This window comes from Sorex araneus, chromosome 4 (genome assembly GCF_027595985.1).
Source record: "Sorex araneus isolate mSorAra2 chromosome 4, mSorAra2.pri, whole genome shotgun sequence".
NCBI classification, from domain to species: domain Eukaryota; kingdom Metazoa; phylum Chordata; class Mammalia; order Eulipotyphla; family Soricidae; genus Sorex; species Sorex araneus.
The window spans coordinates 181426693-181443719 of record NC_073305.1 but is presented as its reverse complement, the minus strand read 5'-3'; the positions used below and the strand labels follow the sequence as shown (position 1 = coordinate 181443719).

General features: G+C 54.2%; 1 protein-coding gene across 3 annotated transcripts in view; it reads left to right on the top strand.

Annotated features, from left to right (window-relative positions):
• Positions 1–1002: 1002 nt before the first annotated feature.
• The window catches only part of CNKSR3 (CNKSR family member 3), a 106831-nt gene continuing 90806 nt past the window's right edge, over positions 1003–17027 (top strand). Inside the window, exons 1-2 of one of the 3 annotated variants that reach the window (XM_055134494.1) lie at positions 1011–1401; positions 2252–2366. Coding sequence is in view for 2 of the 3 variants with exons in the window: in XM_055134495.1 (XP_054990470.1) it covers positions 1350–1401 (52 nt within the window). In the remaining variant the exon portion in view is untranslated. Of the gene's footprint in view, positions 1402–2251; positions 2367–17027 lie in introns of all 3 variants that reach the window. The other 2 variants (XM_055134495.1, XM_012932588.2) reach the window with 2 other exon arrangements.

Sequence of the window (17027 nt, the reverse complement as noted above, 5' to 3'; positions counted from 1 at the left end):
GCCCGCGTCCGTCCGAAACTGCGCACGGCTCTGGCGTTCTCCCAACTTTCCCTGCACCGTTTCTGGCTGATCCGAAAGCGCCTTCGCTCACTTAGCCGACGGGGCTGTTAGAATCTGGCGAGAGATAACGAGGGAAAAAAAGAAAAACAAAACAAAACAAAACAAAACACTAACACTCAAAACCCGTTCTGGGGGGCCGGAGAGCTTCAGGGCGCCAGGTAAGGCGCTAGCCTTGCCCTTGGCCGCCCGGGTTCGAGTCCCCCCACCGCAAGGGGACCCCCGCTGGGCCCCCACCAGGTGTGGGCGCCTTTGCAAACAAATCCCAACCTACCACCAGCACCAGGTGTGCACCCCGCGCCCCCAACCAAACACCAACCCAACCCTGATTCTAATCCTGATCCTTTTCAGGGCCGCATTTTGTCATATTGTTGCCCATGCCACCCCCACTCCCACCCTGTCCCCCACAGAAACCCGAATCTCCCTGGAAGGTCTTTCCACGCAGGAGGGCTCCCACGGAGCGCGAGAGCGATGCCCACCTAGCCTCCCGCCGCAGCGAGCCGCCCAGCAGGGCTGGATCGCCCCTTCCCATCCCGGGTGGACCGCGCGTGGTTGCCGCGGAGACGCAACTGTTTTGCTTCCACGAGCGCGCGAGCTTGCGGGGGGGGGGGCCCCAGCGGCTGTCGGTGGGGGGCGCACGTCGCGAGCTTGCGAGGGCCCCAGCGACTGTCGGGGGGCGCACGTCGCCTGCCTGCGGGGCCCCCAGCTGCTGTCGGGGGGGGGTGCACGTCATGTGCTTGCGGAGGCCTCAGTGGCTATCCGGGGGCGCACGTCGCGAGCTTGCAGGGGCCCCAGCGGCTGTCGGGGGGGCGCACGGGTTCTCTGGGTTTTGCTGCAGCCCGGCGGGGCTGGGAGAGGGCAAGTCAGCGGCCTCGGCCGCTTGGGGCGGCCCCACCCCCTCCCACGAGCTTCCCCGGGCGCTGGGCCCCGCCCCCCGTTTTTTATTCCGCGGCCGGGGCCGGAGCTGAAACTTTGTAACCCGAGCGCGCGCCTCCTCCCTGCCCCCGGGCGGCGCGGGCGGCGAGGTGGGAGCCGCGGGCGGGAAGCTCGGGGCGCCGGCCGAGCGGGGGACCCCCGGGAAGGAGGAGCCGGGCGGGGACGGCGGCGGGGGTGGGGGGTCCCGCGTCCCCGCGCCGGAGGAGGAGCCGCGGCCGGCCGGTGGCAGCAGCTGGAGGCCGAGCGGGCCCGGGGAGGCTGAGCGCGGCCATGCAGCGGTGACCCGGCCGCGGGCCCCGGTCAGCGACCACCACCTCTCGCCGACCCCAGCCGCGTCCCGGGCGACTCCAGCCACCATGGACCCCGTGACCAAGTGGAGCCCCAAGCAAGTGGTGGACTGGACCCGAGGTAAGAGAGGGGGGGCCTGGGCAGCGGGGGTCGGGGTGCCCTGACGTCGCCGGGGTGCCGGTACCCCCCCTTGCCGTGTAGCGCCGCGCGGTGACCGTGCACGCGTCCTCGGAGTGGCTGGGACGCCCCTCGCCCGCTGCCTCTTCTCGCTCTCGGGGTGCGCGGTGACAAGCCGAAGGGGCTGGAGCCTTGGCTTTCCAGCCCTCGGTGCCGCGGGCGCGGGCCGGGCAGGCCCATTTCGGAACCCGGGAGGTCCCTGCGTGGCGGGACGCCCCCCCTCTCTTCCCCACCTCCCCCCCAGCTCTGCCTCGCGTCCCGGGGCGCAGAGGCACAAGCTGCCTTTGTGTGGGTCACCGTGCTTGGACCTCCCAAGTGCCGCGGGCCGGGAACAGCGCGCAGGGGAGTCCCGGAGAGCCGCCCAACCTTTCTTATTTTGGGGGGTGGGTGAGAAGGCGAGACGGTACCCCCAGGACCAATCCGGAGGCCCGGCCGCCTGGAGCCACAAGCCCCGGGCTCAGGAGGCATGGGGACCCCCGTGGACGCCACAGATAACAGGCCACGTTTAAGTCCTGGGAAGGAGAACTAAGTCTTTGGAGCCACTGTCATGCCCTTCAGCTGTGTTTGGGACGCCGGAAAGCTCTGGGGGAGTGGGGTGTCTTGGGGTCTTTGAGCTGCTTCTCCAGCCTCTCACCAGTCTGTGAGTGTGTCCCAGCTTCCCGTGGACGGGGCAGGGACCGTTTCCCCGGGGACCCCCGAAGGACAGGCCCGTTGGCCCGCACTCCTCACCCCCTCCCAGCTAGCGCAGTGTCTGTCAAATTACTGTTGTTTTCTCTTCTATCTGCTCTTCCAGGTGAGGAATGGTGGCCTTGCCCAATATTAATAAGTAGAATTGTGTAGCGCTTTACAGTTTGCTAAGAAACTCGCTCTCTGTTATGGCCCTTGGTCATCAACAGTAGACCTGCGAGGTAGGTAACGCGGGTAAGATCAGGCCATCTTCCAACCTGTCACCCATGGCTGGGCAGCATGTCTCCATCTCATCTCATGCTGGGGGCAGGACCCATGGACCATGTGGGGCGGGGGGGGGTGAGGGGGCGAAAGTGTCAGGGGCATGCCCCACGATGCCCTCACCTCTGGGAGGAGGGAAGGGGTGGGGTGGGTGGAGATGCCCGCTGTCCTGGGAGTGGAATTTGCCACAGTGAAGACCCAAGCCGTGCTCCGGGATGCACTCCGATGGACATGAGGGGTGCCTGGCTAAATTGCATTGTCAGTGCTTGGCACAGAACACACGCGTTAGAAACTCCATGCCCAGACCCAGTTTTGAAACGGGCTTGCGTTGCCTCTCTGGACCCTTGCCCAGATCTGGGGTGTTGATCTGTTCCGCTGGTATGTCCATTGCAGAGCAACGTCAGCGGGTGATCTCAGCAGCTTTGGATGTGGAGAGCCGCTCCGTCCACCCCGAGGGCCTGTAGCTCTAGAAAGGGGACTGGTTGTTAGTGGTCCACGACAGTGAGGTAGACACCGTGGGAATGAAGAGTGTGCATTACATGTTGAAAGTGTTGGGATCCATTGGGCAGACTCCATTTTCTTACCGAAGTGAACTGTGCCCGTTTTCTCTTCGCTTTTCCTTCTCAAATGCGGCTCCTACCCTTCAAAAGTCCCACACCTGGCCCCCATCTGGGCCTGGCATTGTATTTCTGTTGGCCTTGGCCGCTGCCAAGAAGGGGTTACAGTTTATCATGCCGGCTTTCCTGGGCCTCTGCCAGCACACTTGATAACGCACAAGCAGAAAACTGGTAACAGGCACACAGGAAGATTATGGGGTGTGATCTTCACACCCTCATGATTTGTGTCTTGAAAAAAATTTTGTTGTTGTTGTTGTTTCAGGTCCCTTTTGGGATGGGGAGAGGGGAAGTGTAAATTTACATCCTGTTCTGTTTGTTTGGCATGTCAAAGGAAGAACAGTTGAAAATGTGGGCGTTGTCCAGGGGCTGTGACGTTCTGACTCGGTTGAGATCGCCTTTCATCTGGGGAAAATTTCCTACTGACCCCAGAGAGCAATTAATGGGTGGCTCCGGTGCCAAGGAGCACTGGAGACTGATTCGATTACATACCTGTGGCTGGCACTCGGCAACTTTATACGGAACGCGTGTGCCTCTGGGGGGACCCTAAGTACAGCCTCATAGAATGACCTGGATAATGCCTATGTTGTAAAATTTGCAAAAGATTGAGAAGAGCCAGCGTGTAGCTAACTGGTGGATGATCTTTTTCCAAATTGGGTGGCGCCGTGGCTGGAATATTTCTCCTGCTAATGAAGTGAAAGTATCGCTTTTTGAATGAACTATTGACTTAATGCAAACTTGTTTGCTTGTAGGACTGTTTTTGGCTATCTTTGCTAACCTTTTCTTCACTTTACAGATACATGCTACTGATAAGCAGCTCTTTGGGTAGACTGTGCCAGTCTTGAACAGTGCCTGAGCTTGTGGTTTTGTGCGCTGTAGGAAGTCTTAGATTTAAAACCTGAGTTTGTACTCCTGTTGGAATGTTTCGGCAGACATGTGTGCGTTCGGGAAAAGGTGGATGGGAACAGAATGAATGACTTTCATTATTTGTAAAACCTTTTGTAAAAATTTCTTTTAAGCTTTTTTGGGTCACACCTGGTGATGCTCAGGGCTTACTCCTGGCTCTCCACTCAGAAATTATCCCTAGCGGTACATGGGTGAGCATGTGGAATGCGGGGGAATCAAGCTTGGGTTGGCCACGTGCAAGGAAAACGCCTTATGTGCTGTACTCTTGCTCCGACCCCTAAAATCCTAAAATCTACTTATTTTACCTAGTTTTCTTTCCAATTTTTTTTTTTTATATTAACCTGAGTTTGCGTGGTGACCAATTTTACCATCACCTTAGTGGCTTAGCAGTGGGCCATCCACAAGGCTGAGCTTCGGGCAAGGATGAATCATTTAATAGGCACGACTGCCTTTTGCAGTACGAACTGTTCTTTCCGTTTTGTGTTTGAAGAAACTGAGGCACAGAAGAACTAAGCCTGGGCTTAGCACTTAGTATCACGGAGCTGGGAAGTGGCAGTCTGGTGGTCAGCGCTCTGCCCCAGCCCGCCTTCTTCCCAGACGGGGCCCCAGAAACTCTTTACTCCTCTTGGTAGAGTCGATCTTGCAGTTTCTCATGACGCAGGTTACTAATATCTGTTCCTCGGCCTAGGCAGTGCCTTATTTTACATACCCCGTCTCTGTCAAGAAAGTTATTTGTAAATCAAATGAAGTCATGGTTCTTGGCACCTTGCCTTCCCATACCAGTTTTCGCAAAGCAAAGGATGCCTTCCAAAGTTAAGAATGAGGAGAGGTAATTCACAGCAGAGTAAACGTATGGGAATTTGGGTCATCTCTGGGGGAGGGGAGTTGGGCAGGGGGAGCAGAGCAGGCCCGTCCCTCATCAGACCTGCTCAGCCTTCTCCTGTCTGCGCCCGGCAATGTCGTATGCGCCGTTCTCCCCCGGATGCAAGGTGGTGGCTCTGTGTCAGGGTCTCAGTGGACAAACCCTGGGGATTCGCTAGTCCCTCCCGTTGAGAGTTCCCCTGGAATATCTGTCAGAAGATATCCTGGCTTGTCAGAAACGTGATCTGGTGCCTTCAGGCTGCAAGGGCGGCTGGGTTGAGAGCCTTCTGCTTGTTTGTTAAGGTCAGGTGCTTTCTCAGCCCCTCAACAAGTTACACTTTGAGTTTGGTCAGCCAGGAGGAAGAAACTAGGAGCTGGTTAGTGCCACTAGTATCTGACACAGTTGTTGATTTTCAGGTACTGATTTTCTCTGTATGTGTGTGTGCGTATGTGTGTGCGAGTGCGCACGCGCGTGTTTGAGGGGCCAGAGGCGGTGCCAGGAAGAGCTTTAACCCCCAGTACCATCTCTCCGGCCCAGGTATTGCTTATCCTCAATGGATTTTTCCGTAAGATGCTCCAGGATTCCCAGCTTCCGTGCCCTCGGCGACCGCCCGTGTAGAAAGCGTTGCTTTTCATTCCTGCGACCGTTTCCCAGGCTCAGCCTGGGCAGATGGGAGATCTTGGCTTCAGCTCGAGCTGAGGGTTGCTCGCTGTGTTGCCAGATGCCCCTGGGCAGGTGGGGGCCCTTCCCGGAGGCCTCTGGGGTGTCTTGAAGTGGGATGAAGTAGACTGCCGCCTTCCTGCTGTGCTGTTGCCCCAGTGGGTCCCGGAGGACACTGAATGAGCATCAGATCAGCCGTGGGCCCTGCACGGTCACTCTGGGCAGCTTTGTGTCGTGCGCATGGACACCCACCCCCCTGACCCCCCTCCCACTCCCGCTCCAAGTCAAGGGGGCTTTCCTGCCTGAGGTCCGAGTCTGTGGGATTTGTGGGTGCCTTGCCCTGGCTCCACAGTGATTAGCTGTGGGCGCCTCTTTGCAGCCTGGCCAGCCTTAGGGGACCTCCCATTTGGGGCCTTTTTCTGTTAGTGTTGGAGCCCCGTGTGCTGTGGGCTGTGGGCCACGTGTCCCGCACTTCCGTCCTGCCCTGCCAGTTCCATCTGGAACGCTGCCCCCGGGCCTGCTCGGCTTCTGCCTGCAGCCTCTCGCCCAAGGCAGAGGGCCAGCCCTTCCTCAGGGCTGTTAGAAAACGCTTCCCTTTGTTTAAGACTTTCCCGGTTTCCCAGTGGCTCTGCGGTCCCTGCAGGCTGGGCTGGGGATTGAACCTGAGCCCTGGGAGCAAAGCAGAGCACAGAGCCACAGAGCCGCTCACCCTCGCTCTCGGGGGGGGAGGGGGGCACGTTTTCTCCCTCATACCTCCAAGTGTTTATGATGTGGCAGACACTGCCAGTTGTTTGACTTAGATCCCCGCACTCGCTCCTCAGAGAAACCTCAGGCCTTGTCAATGCTGTTCTGTTAGGATGAAGACGGGGAGGCAGAGGCTGTCTGGGCTCAGAACTCCGGCGTCACGGTGTGCTTTGCCTGGCCGCCCGCCTGCCTTCCCCAGGCCTGATGCGGCAGGCTCCTGGGGAGAGGGTCCGCCCACGACTGGGTTTCAGGGTTTATTTATTTTTGCTTTTTGGGTCATGCCCAGCGATGCTTGGGGGTTGCTCCTGGCTCTGCACTCAGGAATTGCTCCTGGTGGTGTGGTGTGGGGGACCCTATGGGATGCCAAGGATTGAACCTGGGTCGGCTGTGTGCAAGGCAGATGCCCTACCCACTGTGCTGTCTCTCCGGCCCCAGGGTTTCAGGGCTTAGACCCGGGTTCCACCCCCAGACTGAGAGATTGTAAGCACCATCAGGTAAACGCTAGGTAAACGTCTGCTTCCTGCCTTTATCTCTTCCTCTGCTCTTGCATCCGATAGCTCCAGGACATAGGTTTGTGTGGTTTGTGTGTGGTGGGGTGTGTCTTCAGGTTCATTCTAACTATTCCAGGGTCCAGAGATTTTGGAGATTTCTTTGCCCTTTGTCAGCCAGCCAGGGGACAGGACATGCCTCGAGTCAGTTGGGTTCCTGGCCTGCTGGGTCGTGTTTGGCCAGGATCACAAGTTCAGAATCGGTCTCTAATCTGGCTTCTTATCAGCCTCACTAGACTTGAGTGAGCATGGCGTGAGGACTGGCCCCTGTGGTTGTCTGCTGACCCTTGGCCGGTGCGTGGCCCAGGCCCATCCCTGGACAAGCTGCCCGCCTGCTGGCCCCGAGTTGGCACGTGCTCGAGAGGTCCCTGGGACGGCGCACACGTGACTGAGCCCAGAGCTGCAAACGCATTTCCGCACTATCTAATCTGACACACGCTCTTGTTGTATTTGCCATCTGGGGTGACGACTCTTAATTTGAGAATGTTGACTCGGCCACTAATTAGAGCAAAATAAGGCAACGGAGGGGGTGTGCTAATATTTATAATAAGAACCACCTAGCAACAGCGTCAGGTAATTCGCAGCGAATGAAATGAGACATTTCCCTGTGATCTCATGCATATGGTCAGGGTCTAAAAGAATTCTCACAATGACTCCCCTTTTATCTAAAGGAGATGTGTATTGAGGGCGGGAGGGGGTGGCCCAAGGGTCCGTCAGATTAAAGGTTGGCCTCAGAGGCCTCAGCGGACTTCTTAAGGTAAGACTTTTGCCATCACGCTATCTTATAACCCGGAACCCCCAGACTTCTGTTGCCTACTCCTCCCTTTTCAGAAAACAGAACAAAAAACAAACTCAGCTCCCCCAACCTCTACTTTCTGTTGATGCTGATGTTGCAATTTGTATTCCTTAAGCCGTATGCAAATATGAGTCACTCATGGCATGCCTGCTGTCAACATGTTACATGAAGAGAGCACCTCCCCATTGGCACTGAGGGTCCTACTCCTGCCCCCCAAATCATTCTGAGCCCCCTGTTATTGCTTGCACGGCCACAACTTGGGGATCACGACACTTAACTGGGCTTGAGGGAGGTTTGTGTCGGTGATGGAAAAAGACCCAAATAATCTTCTCTGTTCAGTCACCGGGTAGGGCTGGGCGTTCAGGAGTAGGTGTTGGCCTATGGCCTTCGCCTCTTCTTCCTCCCCTCTGTACTCTCCTCCGGGTGATGGTTGGTGTTTTCATTCCATGCACACGCCACGCTCCATTTCTGTGCTCACCAGGCAGCTCTTCAGCTGTCTCCACTATGGGAGCACAGGCGAGCATCTCCGTGGAGAGGAGGGAGTTGAGACTTCCGAGCACTGAGTGAGCTTTCCAGGGCTCAGAGGGCAGGGGCCGGGGCCAGGTGTGCAAGCCCACCTCTCTCTCTGCTCTGCCAATTGCTCCTTCCTGCTCCGACCAGCATGCTTCCTTTGTGGTTCTTTCCTGACTGCATCCCTCCACCTCTCCTCTCTTTCCTTCCTTCCCCTCCCCCTCCTGCCCTTCTCTCCCAAGTGAGCCCCAGTTTACTAGTGCTGAGCTTCCCTTTAAGCATCTGTTCTGCTTGCTCCCCGTTTCTTCTCTTTTTTTTTTCTTTTTGGGTCACACCTGACAATGCACAGGGGTTACTCCTGGCTCTGCATTCAGGAATTACTCCTGGCGGTGCTCAGGGGACCATATGGGATGCTGGGAATCGAACCCGGGTCGGCTGCATGCAAGGCAAACACCCTACCCGCTGTGCTATCGCTCCAGCCCCAACTCCCCATTTCTTTTATTGCACTTTGCTGACTGTTTTGTTTCATAAGGCAGTTCATTAATGGCATGGAATATTTCTCTTTTTAGCTCTTGATCTTTTATTGATTTTTGGTTTGGGGACCACAGTGATGCTCAGAGCTTACTCCTGGCTCTGCACTCAGGAATTACTCCTGGCGGTGCTTGGGGGACCATATGGGATGCCAAGGATGGAACTCGGGTCAGCCGCGTGCAAGGCAAGTGCCCTCCTCGTTGTAGTATCTCTCCAGCCCCTCAGTCCTTTATTTTTATCTTGAGTGTCATATGGCTGTGGTTTGGTCAGACGTTGTTGGCACAGTCATATATACACATTCTCAGCTTTCTTCAACAACAGCTGCAACCTTTGTGGCCTCATTTTGTCTCGCCTTTGCATCTTAAAAGCCTTTGCTCTTGAATGCCTTTGGGAGAGGAGCTCAGGCAGCTGTAGCACAGAAGTACCTAGACTTGGAAGTAAAGTCATTCTGGGTTCAGACTGTCTGCCTGACACGGATGGGTTTGCAAGTTTGAAGAAGGACCTTGTCTTCTCCAAGCCTGCCTTAGTTTCTCCTCTGCGGAATGGGCCTGGTAACTAACTTGCCGGGTTTTAGACCCAAAGAGTCCTAGAGGGAAGGCAGTTGGCCCAATACACCATGTATGAATGCTCACACTCTTATTACTATTATTTTTATTTATTTATTATTTTTTATTAGTGAAACAATAGCACAGCGGGTAGGGCGTTTGCCTTATATGTAGCTGACCCAGGTTCAATTCCTCTGTCCTTCTCGGAGAGCCCGGCAAGCTACCAAGAGTATCCCACCCCACAAGGCAGGGTCTGGCAAGCTCCCCATGGAGTATTTGATATGCCAAAAACAGTAACAACAAGTCTCACAATAGAGACATTACTGGTGCCCGCTTGAGCAAATCGATGAACAATGGGACAACAGTGCTACAGTGCTACAGATAGTGCTACAGTGAATCACCGTGAGATACAGTTACAGGCTTACAAAATTTCGTGCTTGCATTTCAGTCATACAATGATCGAGTGCCCATCCCTCCATCAGTGCCCATTCTCCTCCACCAGCGTTCCCAGATTCCCTCCCACCACCCCCACCCCATCCCCCACCACCCCACCCCATCTCTGCAGCTGGGCATTCCCTTTTGTTCTCTCTCCTTTTGGGTGTTGTGGTTTGCAATAGAGGTATTGAGTGGCCATGGTGTTCGGTCTGTAGTACTTTCGACATGCATCTTTGAACCCAAACGGGTCCTCCCAACATCCTTTACTTGGTGTTCCCTTCTCTATCAGAGCTGCCTTTTCCCCCAGCGTGTGACACCAGTTTCCAGGCTGTGGAGCAGACCTCCTGGTCCTTGGCTCTACTACTCTTGGGACACACTCTTGTTGTTAACGGCTGATCCATAATACTCAAAGTTCCTGCGGAGTGTCATTGCATTGTTGTTGTTTAAATAGTCTAACGGCTTGTGGCCAACAGTCACCTTCCCGTGCTCGCTTTATGAGTCTTGCATCTCTGTTACTGTGGCCAGCGGGGGAGCTCGGGCCGCTCTAGTGCTGTCCTTCCTTCTCCCTTGGGCTCTTGTCTCGCTTCTCTCGGGATCTGGTGGGCCCTGGGGAAAGGTGGTCTCCTATAGCTTTCTGGGGAGACCCTTACCTTATTTTCCCTTTATTTTATTTTAGGCACCATGGGTGGTTTACAGTTCTGTTAAGAACCTGGGTCCTTGCATACACAGCCTCCCCTACCCCCCACACCCCTCCCCCAGAGTGTCCACATTCTTCTGCCATTGTCCCTGTTTTCTCTCCCCCAACCAAATCCCCCCCATCCCCCCTGCTATAAGCTTCCTACCAAAGACCAGTTCTTGGTTTCTATTGCCTTTGGGCATTTATTTGTTCTTCCCTACTAGGTTTCTTTATCTCCCCCTGTGAGAGGGCTCATTCTGTGTGTGCCTCTCTCCTTTTTTGTTTTTGGGCCACACCTGGCAATGCTCAGGGGTTCCTCCTGGCTCTGTGCTCAGGGGACCATATGGAATGCCGGGGATTGAACCCTGGTCAGCTACATGCAAGGCAGGCTCCTTACCCATTATACTATCGCTCTGGCCCTGCCGTTCTCTTTCTATCTTCCCCCAATATGATCCTCTCCAGATCCACCAACTAACGCAGAGGCGGAATTTCATGCTTTGGTCCTTTCTGACAACTGAGTTGTATTCCATCGTACCAGAATTTTCTTTATCCAGCTGTCTGTTCTGGGACGCTTGGGTTCTTTCCAGGTTTTTGTCAACACTGCTGCCATGAACAAGGAATGCAGATGCCTTTTCCGAAGAGCTTTTGGGGGCTCTTCAGGCTCTGATCTTGATGACCAATTCAAAATGCGGCTGTGTTCTAGGTGTGGCGTTCCCGCCGGGACCTGCTTTAGTAGATGAGGGACGACAAACAGCAGCATCAGGAGCAATAGAACAGACGACAGGAGAGTGACCTCTCCTCATTCACTCCCAGGAGGAAGTGGGGAGCAGGAAGGTGATAGGTGGGGGGTCCTCCTTTGGATGGAGTCCCAGGGAAGATGCCATCAGGCGTGAAGGGCGGGAGGGCACCCCCATCGAACTGCACAGCAAAGAGCATTGTGGCCAGAGGGAATAGCTGAGGAGTGCCTGGGCTTGGGGTAATGGAGGAAAGTCATCATGGTGGGTCACAAAAAAGCAAGGCCCGTGGGTGGGTGGGAGAGGCACGCTCAGGCTGAGTCCTGGAGGGGCTTATGCTGGCCAGGCATCCGCTTTTTGTTTGTTTGTTTGTTTGCTTCTTTTTGTTCACACACAGCAATGCTCAGGGGTTCCTCCTGGCTCTGCACTCAGGAATTATTCCTGGTGGTGCTTGGGGGACCATAGGGGATGCTGGGAATCAAACTGGGTTGGCCGCGTGCAAGGCAAACGCCCTACCCGCTGTACTATCATTCCAGCTGCAGGCATCCACCTACTTTCTAGTTCTATAGAAAGCGGGATGGGTGGGAGCTGGTATGGGTGCCCTGGATGGGAGTTGGTATGGGTGCCCTGGATGGGAGCTGGTATGGGTTCCGGGGGCAGAAGGCAGTGCAGGGAGGCAGCACCTGGCGCTCAGGGCTCCTCAGCTCAGCTGTGCTTGGCTCCAGTATGGGAGAAGCCACCTTCTCCATCCAGCCGGTCCACTCATTGCTCTACATCCAGGAGATTAAACCTTCCAAGTGAAAGTGTAAGTGTGTATGTGTGTGTGTGTGTGTGTGTGTGTGTGTGTGTGTGTGTTTTGCTTTGTTTTCATCCCCAGGAGCTCCTGGCGCTCCCTCCCCTCATCCCGTTCCCCTCTTGTCATGTAAACGAGAGCCAGAGTGGGGCTGACTCTGGCACCCACCAGCTTTGTTCACGTGATTGTTCTCTCTGGCAGGTTTTGCTGGGAGCTACAGTTTCTGAAGCTGCTGATTCATCTATGAATAGGGTTTTTGTGAAAGTGAACTTAGCCTAGTTTGTTTTCTTGGACGTCCAATGACTGATGGAAGAGTTTTTAACCTGGGCTCAGCAGGGCAGATGCCATTGAATCTGTAGAGAGCCAAAGATGGCCCTTACTTAGCACGCAGACCGGTAGGTTGTCAACACTGGAATGCTTTGGAGGAAAAGTTAAAACGCTTTTGAATCAAAGGAACTGGTAGGTGGTTTTCCAAGTAGTTTCACTTGTGCTTCCCAGAAAGCCTCCTCGCTTAGCCTGAGGAAACAGAGCTTCTGTCTCGGGGTTGACCAGGTGATGCTTTGAGATGCTCAACAGCTGAGAGTTGAACCCGGGGGTGGGAGGCTGGGGGAATGAGGTGGTAGGCTCTTGTTAGAATCATCTGGAGGTTTACACTCGGTCATCACGTGGTCCTCTCCCCATCTCCCGACCTCACACACATAACATGCCTCAAATGAAAATATCGGCGACTCCCTGAGAGGAAACCCCCTCTGGTTATCTCTGAGGGAAGGTTATGATTATGATCGTCTGAATCAGGCTTTCCTGAGGAAAGCCTTTTAGAGAAAGGAAACTTTCTATTTCCTATTTTCAGAGAATTGCAGCACAAGGGAAATTGAGTGCCTTTAGATTTTAGGGAGAGAGTGTGTGTGTGTTTGTGTGTGTGTGTGTGTGTGTGTGTGTGTGTGTGTGCGCGCGTGCGCATGCACGCACACATCCATCTTAGCTCTGACCCGTTGCAGAGCAGCTTCCCGTGTTCTCAGTAATTTCATATCACAGTGTCTCGAGGAGTCAAAAAGCGACCTGGAATATGATCTTTGAACCGGAGGCCAGCAGCTGGGGGCGCCGGGCGGCCCAGACTCTTGTCGCACCTGTTGAAGTTGTCAGCAGGGCCTTAATGTGGATTCCAGCCGGAGTCTTAAACTAACTGTGAGCAGACAGACGGCTGCGTGCAGCGCGTATGGAAACGCTCCCGCGAAGCCGCAGTGCTTGGTGATGAGTATTCCAAGAACGTAAACCTCTTGGCTTCTGACATATCGAGACACGTGTGGCCTGAGAGGTTTGGGCCTACGCACCTGTCGGCCATGTTGAAGCGCTTCTATAAAGCATTGCTGAAGGAAGAGACCCTGGGGAGGGTGTGTGTGGAGAAACCCTTGGTTCTTATTCGCCCCCCGTGAGGGAACTTGAAGAGCTCTGTGAGGGCAAGGCCCTTCGATCTGCTTCTTGACACTGGTGGTGGTGTGTGTGTGTGTGTGTGGTGTGTGGTGGTGGTGTGTGTGTGGTGTGTGGTGTGTGTGGTGGGTGTGTGTGTGTGGTGTGTGTGTGGTGTGTGTGTGATGGTGATGTGTGGTGTGTGTGGTGTGTGGTAGTGGTGTGTGAGGTGTGTGTGGTGTGTGTGGTGTGTGTGGTGTGTGTGTGTGTGTGTGTGTGTGTGGTGGGGGTGGGGGTGGTCTGTACCTGGTGGTGCTCACAGACGATTCCTGGCTTTGTGCGCAGGAAGCAGCCGTGGTGGTTGCTTCTGTGGGGTGCTGGGGTTCCCTGGTGCTGGGCCCACTTGCTCGTCTCCTGATCTCTGAAGCTGAGATTTTTCTTTTCTTCTTCTTTTTTTTCTCAAAGCATTTATTTTTATTTTTTCTTTTAATTTTTTAAAATTTCTTTTATCGAATCACAATGTGGAAAGTTACAAAGTTCTCAGGCTTATGTCTCAGTTATACAATGCTCAAACACCCGTCCTTTCACCAGTGCCCATCTTTTTTTTCTTTTTTTTAATGAGTCACCGTGAGATGCGGTTACAGACTCACAAACTTTTGTGATTCCGTTTCAGTCATACAATGACCCAGTGCCCCTCCCTCCACCGGTGCCCGTTCTCCACCACCCGTGTTCCCAGAGTCCGAACATGATGGCCATTGACACGCTGAGAGTTTTCAAGCCAGCCTTTCCCCAGTCTCGTATCGGAAGATTTTTCTTCAGCCCGCGTTTTCAGCTTCCCCATCTGCCGGACCCTACACCCACCAGTTGTCCGACTCACTTCAGACCCAGGGAGTTGAATACTCAGCCTGGGGTCCCGACAACTGTGCTTGAATTGCCTCCTGGTGGAACCTGATCCCTGCTGCTTTGGGGGGTGCTGGTCTGCGCTGGTCAGGTGGCGGGTCCCACTTCCGTGGCGTCAGTTGGGCTCTCCCCGCTTTGCTGCGTGTGGTTGGCTGTGAGCGGAGACGGGAGGGCCGAGCAGGAGGCAGGGAATGGGCCGGCTGCTTGGGCATAGCTCAAGGTTCCAGCAGGTGGGGCCGGGTATCCCACTCCGCTCGGCCCCCTGCCCTCGCAGTGGGCAGGGAAGAGGGAGAGCAGGGAGGCTCTTAGCCCGCTGCCCCTCCAGATGCGGCCATCCTTATTCTCTGAACCATCCCAGAATACAGCGGTCGGGAGTGGGGGGGGCTCTCTAGGAGCCCCCAGGCCTTGCCGCCGTACCAGGAGGAACCGAATGCCCTCTGCTCGCTCCTGCTTGGAGCGCGGGGGCCGGTTCCGTCTCACTTAGCACACAGCCGTGGCTCTGGCCTGGGCGGGCAGAAGCCAGGACACTAATGTGAGGGACAGGGGAAGCAGGAGAGATGGGCTTTCAGGGTGAGGGCCAGACGCTCTCCCGTCTTGGTTCGTGGGTGTTGGATCAGCACGGAGGGCCCTGGAGAAGGCGGCGGAGACGATGCTATAGGAGAGGACACTGGGAGCCTGGGCCCACCAGCTCTTGCAACAAGAGTTGCAAAGTCAGAAGCCTGGGGGTGGGGGGTGGCTGGGATTAGAAATGAAATGGGGGTGGATAGGGAGTGCTATCAATAGGGAGTGCTGGAAAGAGGGCCCCCCCCCCCAAAGCATCTACTGCTGAGTTTTTGCTGACTCTGAAACACGCAGTTTCCAGATCTGAGTTCGGCGTTTCTCTTTTGTTGCTTTGCTGGGAATCTGGGAATCTGGAACTTCACGTGCTGATTCTCTGCTCTTGGGAACAGTCGGTCGCTTAGCCTGGGCCACAGTAAAACTTACTTGTGGGTGGTTTGCCTTCCCCCTGTGGATAGCCACACAGATGTGAATTGTCCTCGTCAGAAGCATACCCCTAAGCCCTAGCATTTCATCAGCCATGTTGCCGATCTCTTTGCCGTCCTTTCACAAGTCACTGTTTGTAATTCCGCCTGCTGTGACTGACCAGAAACACCGCTGCTCGATGCGCGCTGGGCCCAGCAAGCTGCTGTGGCCTTTCTCCGCAGGATGGAAACGGGGGCTCCGGCTTCTCCCGGTGGGGCTTCTTTGCCCCTGGCTGGACGGCCTTGACCTTTGCAGGAGTTTAGGCCCAGCTTCCAACAGGGAGCCTCCCCCAGACTCCTCTGCAGCTTTGTGGAGTTCTCCGTAAGTTATCGGGGGCTCAAGGTCTTTTCTGGGAGATAGAAACAGAACAAAGCACTAGCTGGAGTCTTCTAACTGGAGTGAAATACAGTCTACAAAACCCAGTAAAAATTATGGGAAGTTTTCACCTTTCAGTTTTCATTTGTTTGTGAGATGTTTCTCTCTCTCCTTCCCTCCCCATGTACTCATCCACACACCCATATACAAATATACTCCCGTGCACACATATGCTTATATATGTGCACGTTCCAAATATACACACAGACATATAGACTATACACACATATATGCTGACTGCGTTTATATGTACATAGACTTTGCACATGTAAATACACTCAGTATACAATGAGATGTACACATAGACACGTACCTTTATACAGCCTAAATACGTATATAGACATCTACACACACAGACATATCACATACATGTATTTGTGTACTGATGGTACACACATGTGCATGAATTTTTTATACTAATAGTGCACATATATGTGCATACACATGAACAGGTACACGTTCATTATAGAAGTTCTTGTTAAACCATCATTAATTTTGGACTGTAATTTCTCTTTAAGTTTTACTTTATTGAAGCATCATGATTTACAAGGTTACTCATAGTTGAGCTTCAGACATACTATGTTCCAGCCACGTTCAGTCTCATCACTAGAGTCCACTTCCCTCCACCAGTGTCCCCAGGTTCCTCCCCTCCCCCTTCCCCTGCCCCCCAGCTTGCATCCTTGACAGGCACTTTTAAAAAAAATATATTTTTTGGGTCACACCTGGCGATGCACAGGGGTTACTCCTGGCTCTGCACTCAGGAATTACTCCTGGTGGTGCTCGGGGAACCATATGGGATGCTGGGAATCGAATCCGGGTTGGCTGCATGCAAGGCAAACACCCTCCCCGCTGTGCTATTGCTCCGCCCTGAGAGGGACATTTTTAAGTTCAGTTGTTGTAGTTTGGATCTCACGGTTTTCAGTTTGGCAATCAATTCTGAGTGCTTCAGGTGAGACAGAGTCGCTCTCTGTTCTGTTTGCTGTGCCTTAGGTGAGGGCATGTTAGGTCTGCAGGAAGCGCGCAGTACAGGAGGGAGGTCCCCGCTGCTGGGACACAGAGGTTTGCAGGGCACACTCACTGCAGGCCCTTCGGGCTGGGCCGGGATGGGCCTTCTCGTGAGTCCTCTTCCGTAGGCCTCACCACGCTGCATAGATGGCGGGGTGTGGCTGTCTTTAGCCGTCAGGAGACCGAGTCCCTGCCCTCTGTAGCTAGCAACTGAGGCGTCAGGAAATACTTTATTCCAGAGTATGAGCTCTCACCGAGCTGTTTTGGGCTAGGCAGAAACAACATGCTGGCATGCGCCTCTGGCAGCTCACACTGATGTGGTTTAATTAACACAGATTGCAGTGCCACAGTCAATGTGTGAAGTTTAGCCTGAAAGTGAATTTTGAGGGCAAGGGGGGAGGGTTTGTATTATTAACAGTATAATTTGAATAGATCCAAGTTTAACCTGTAATTTTACCACTTAGAAAATCCTAGAGAGGACTCTATTTTTTTTAAAAATATTTGTTTATTTTTATTTATTTATTTTCTTTTTTTTTTTTTTAAATTTTATCACCATG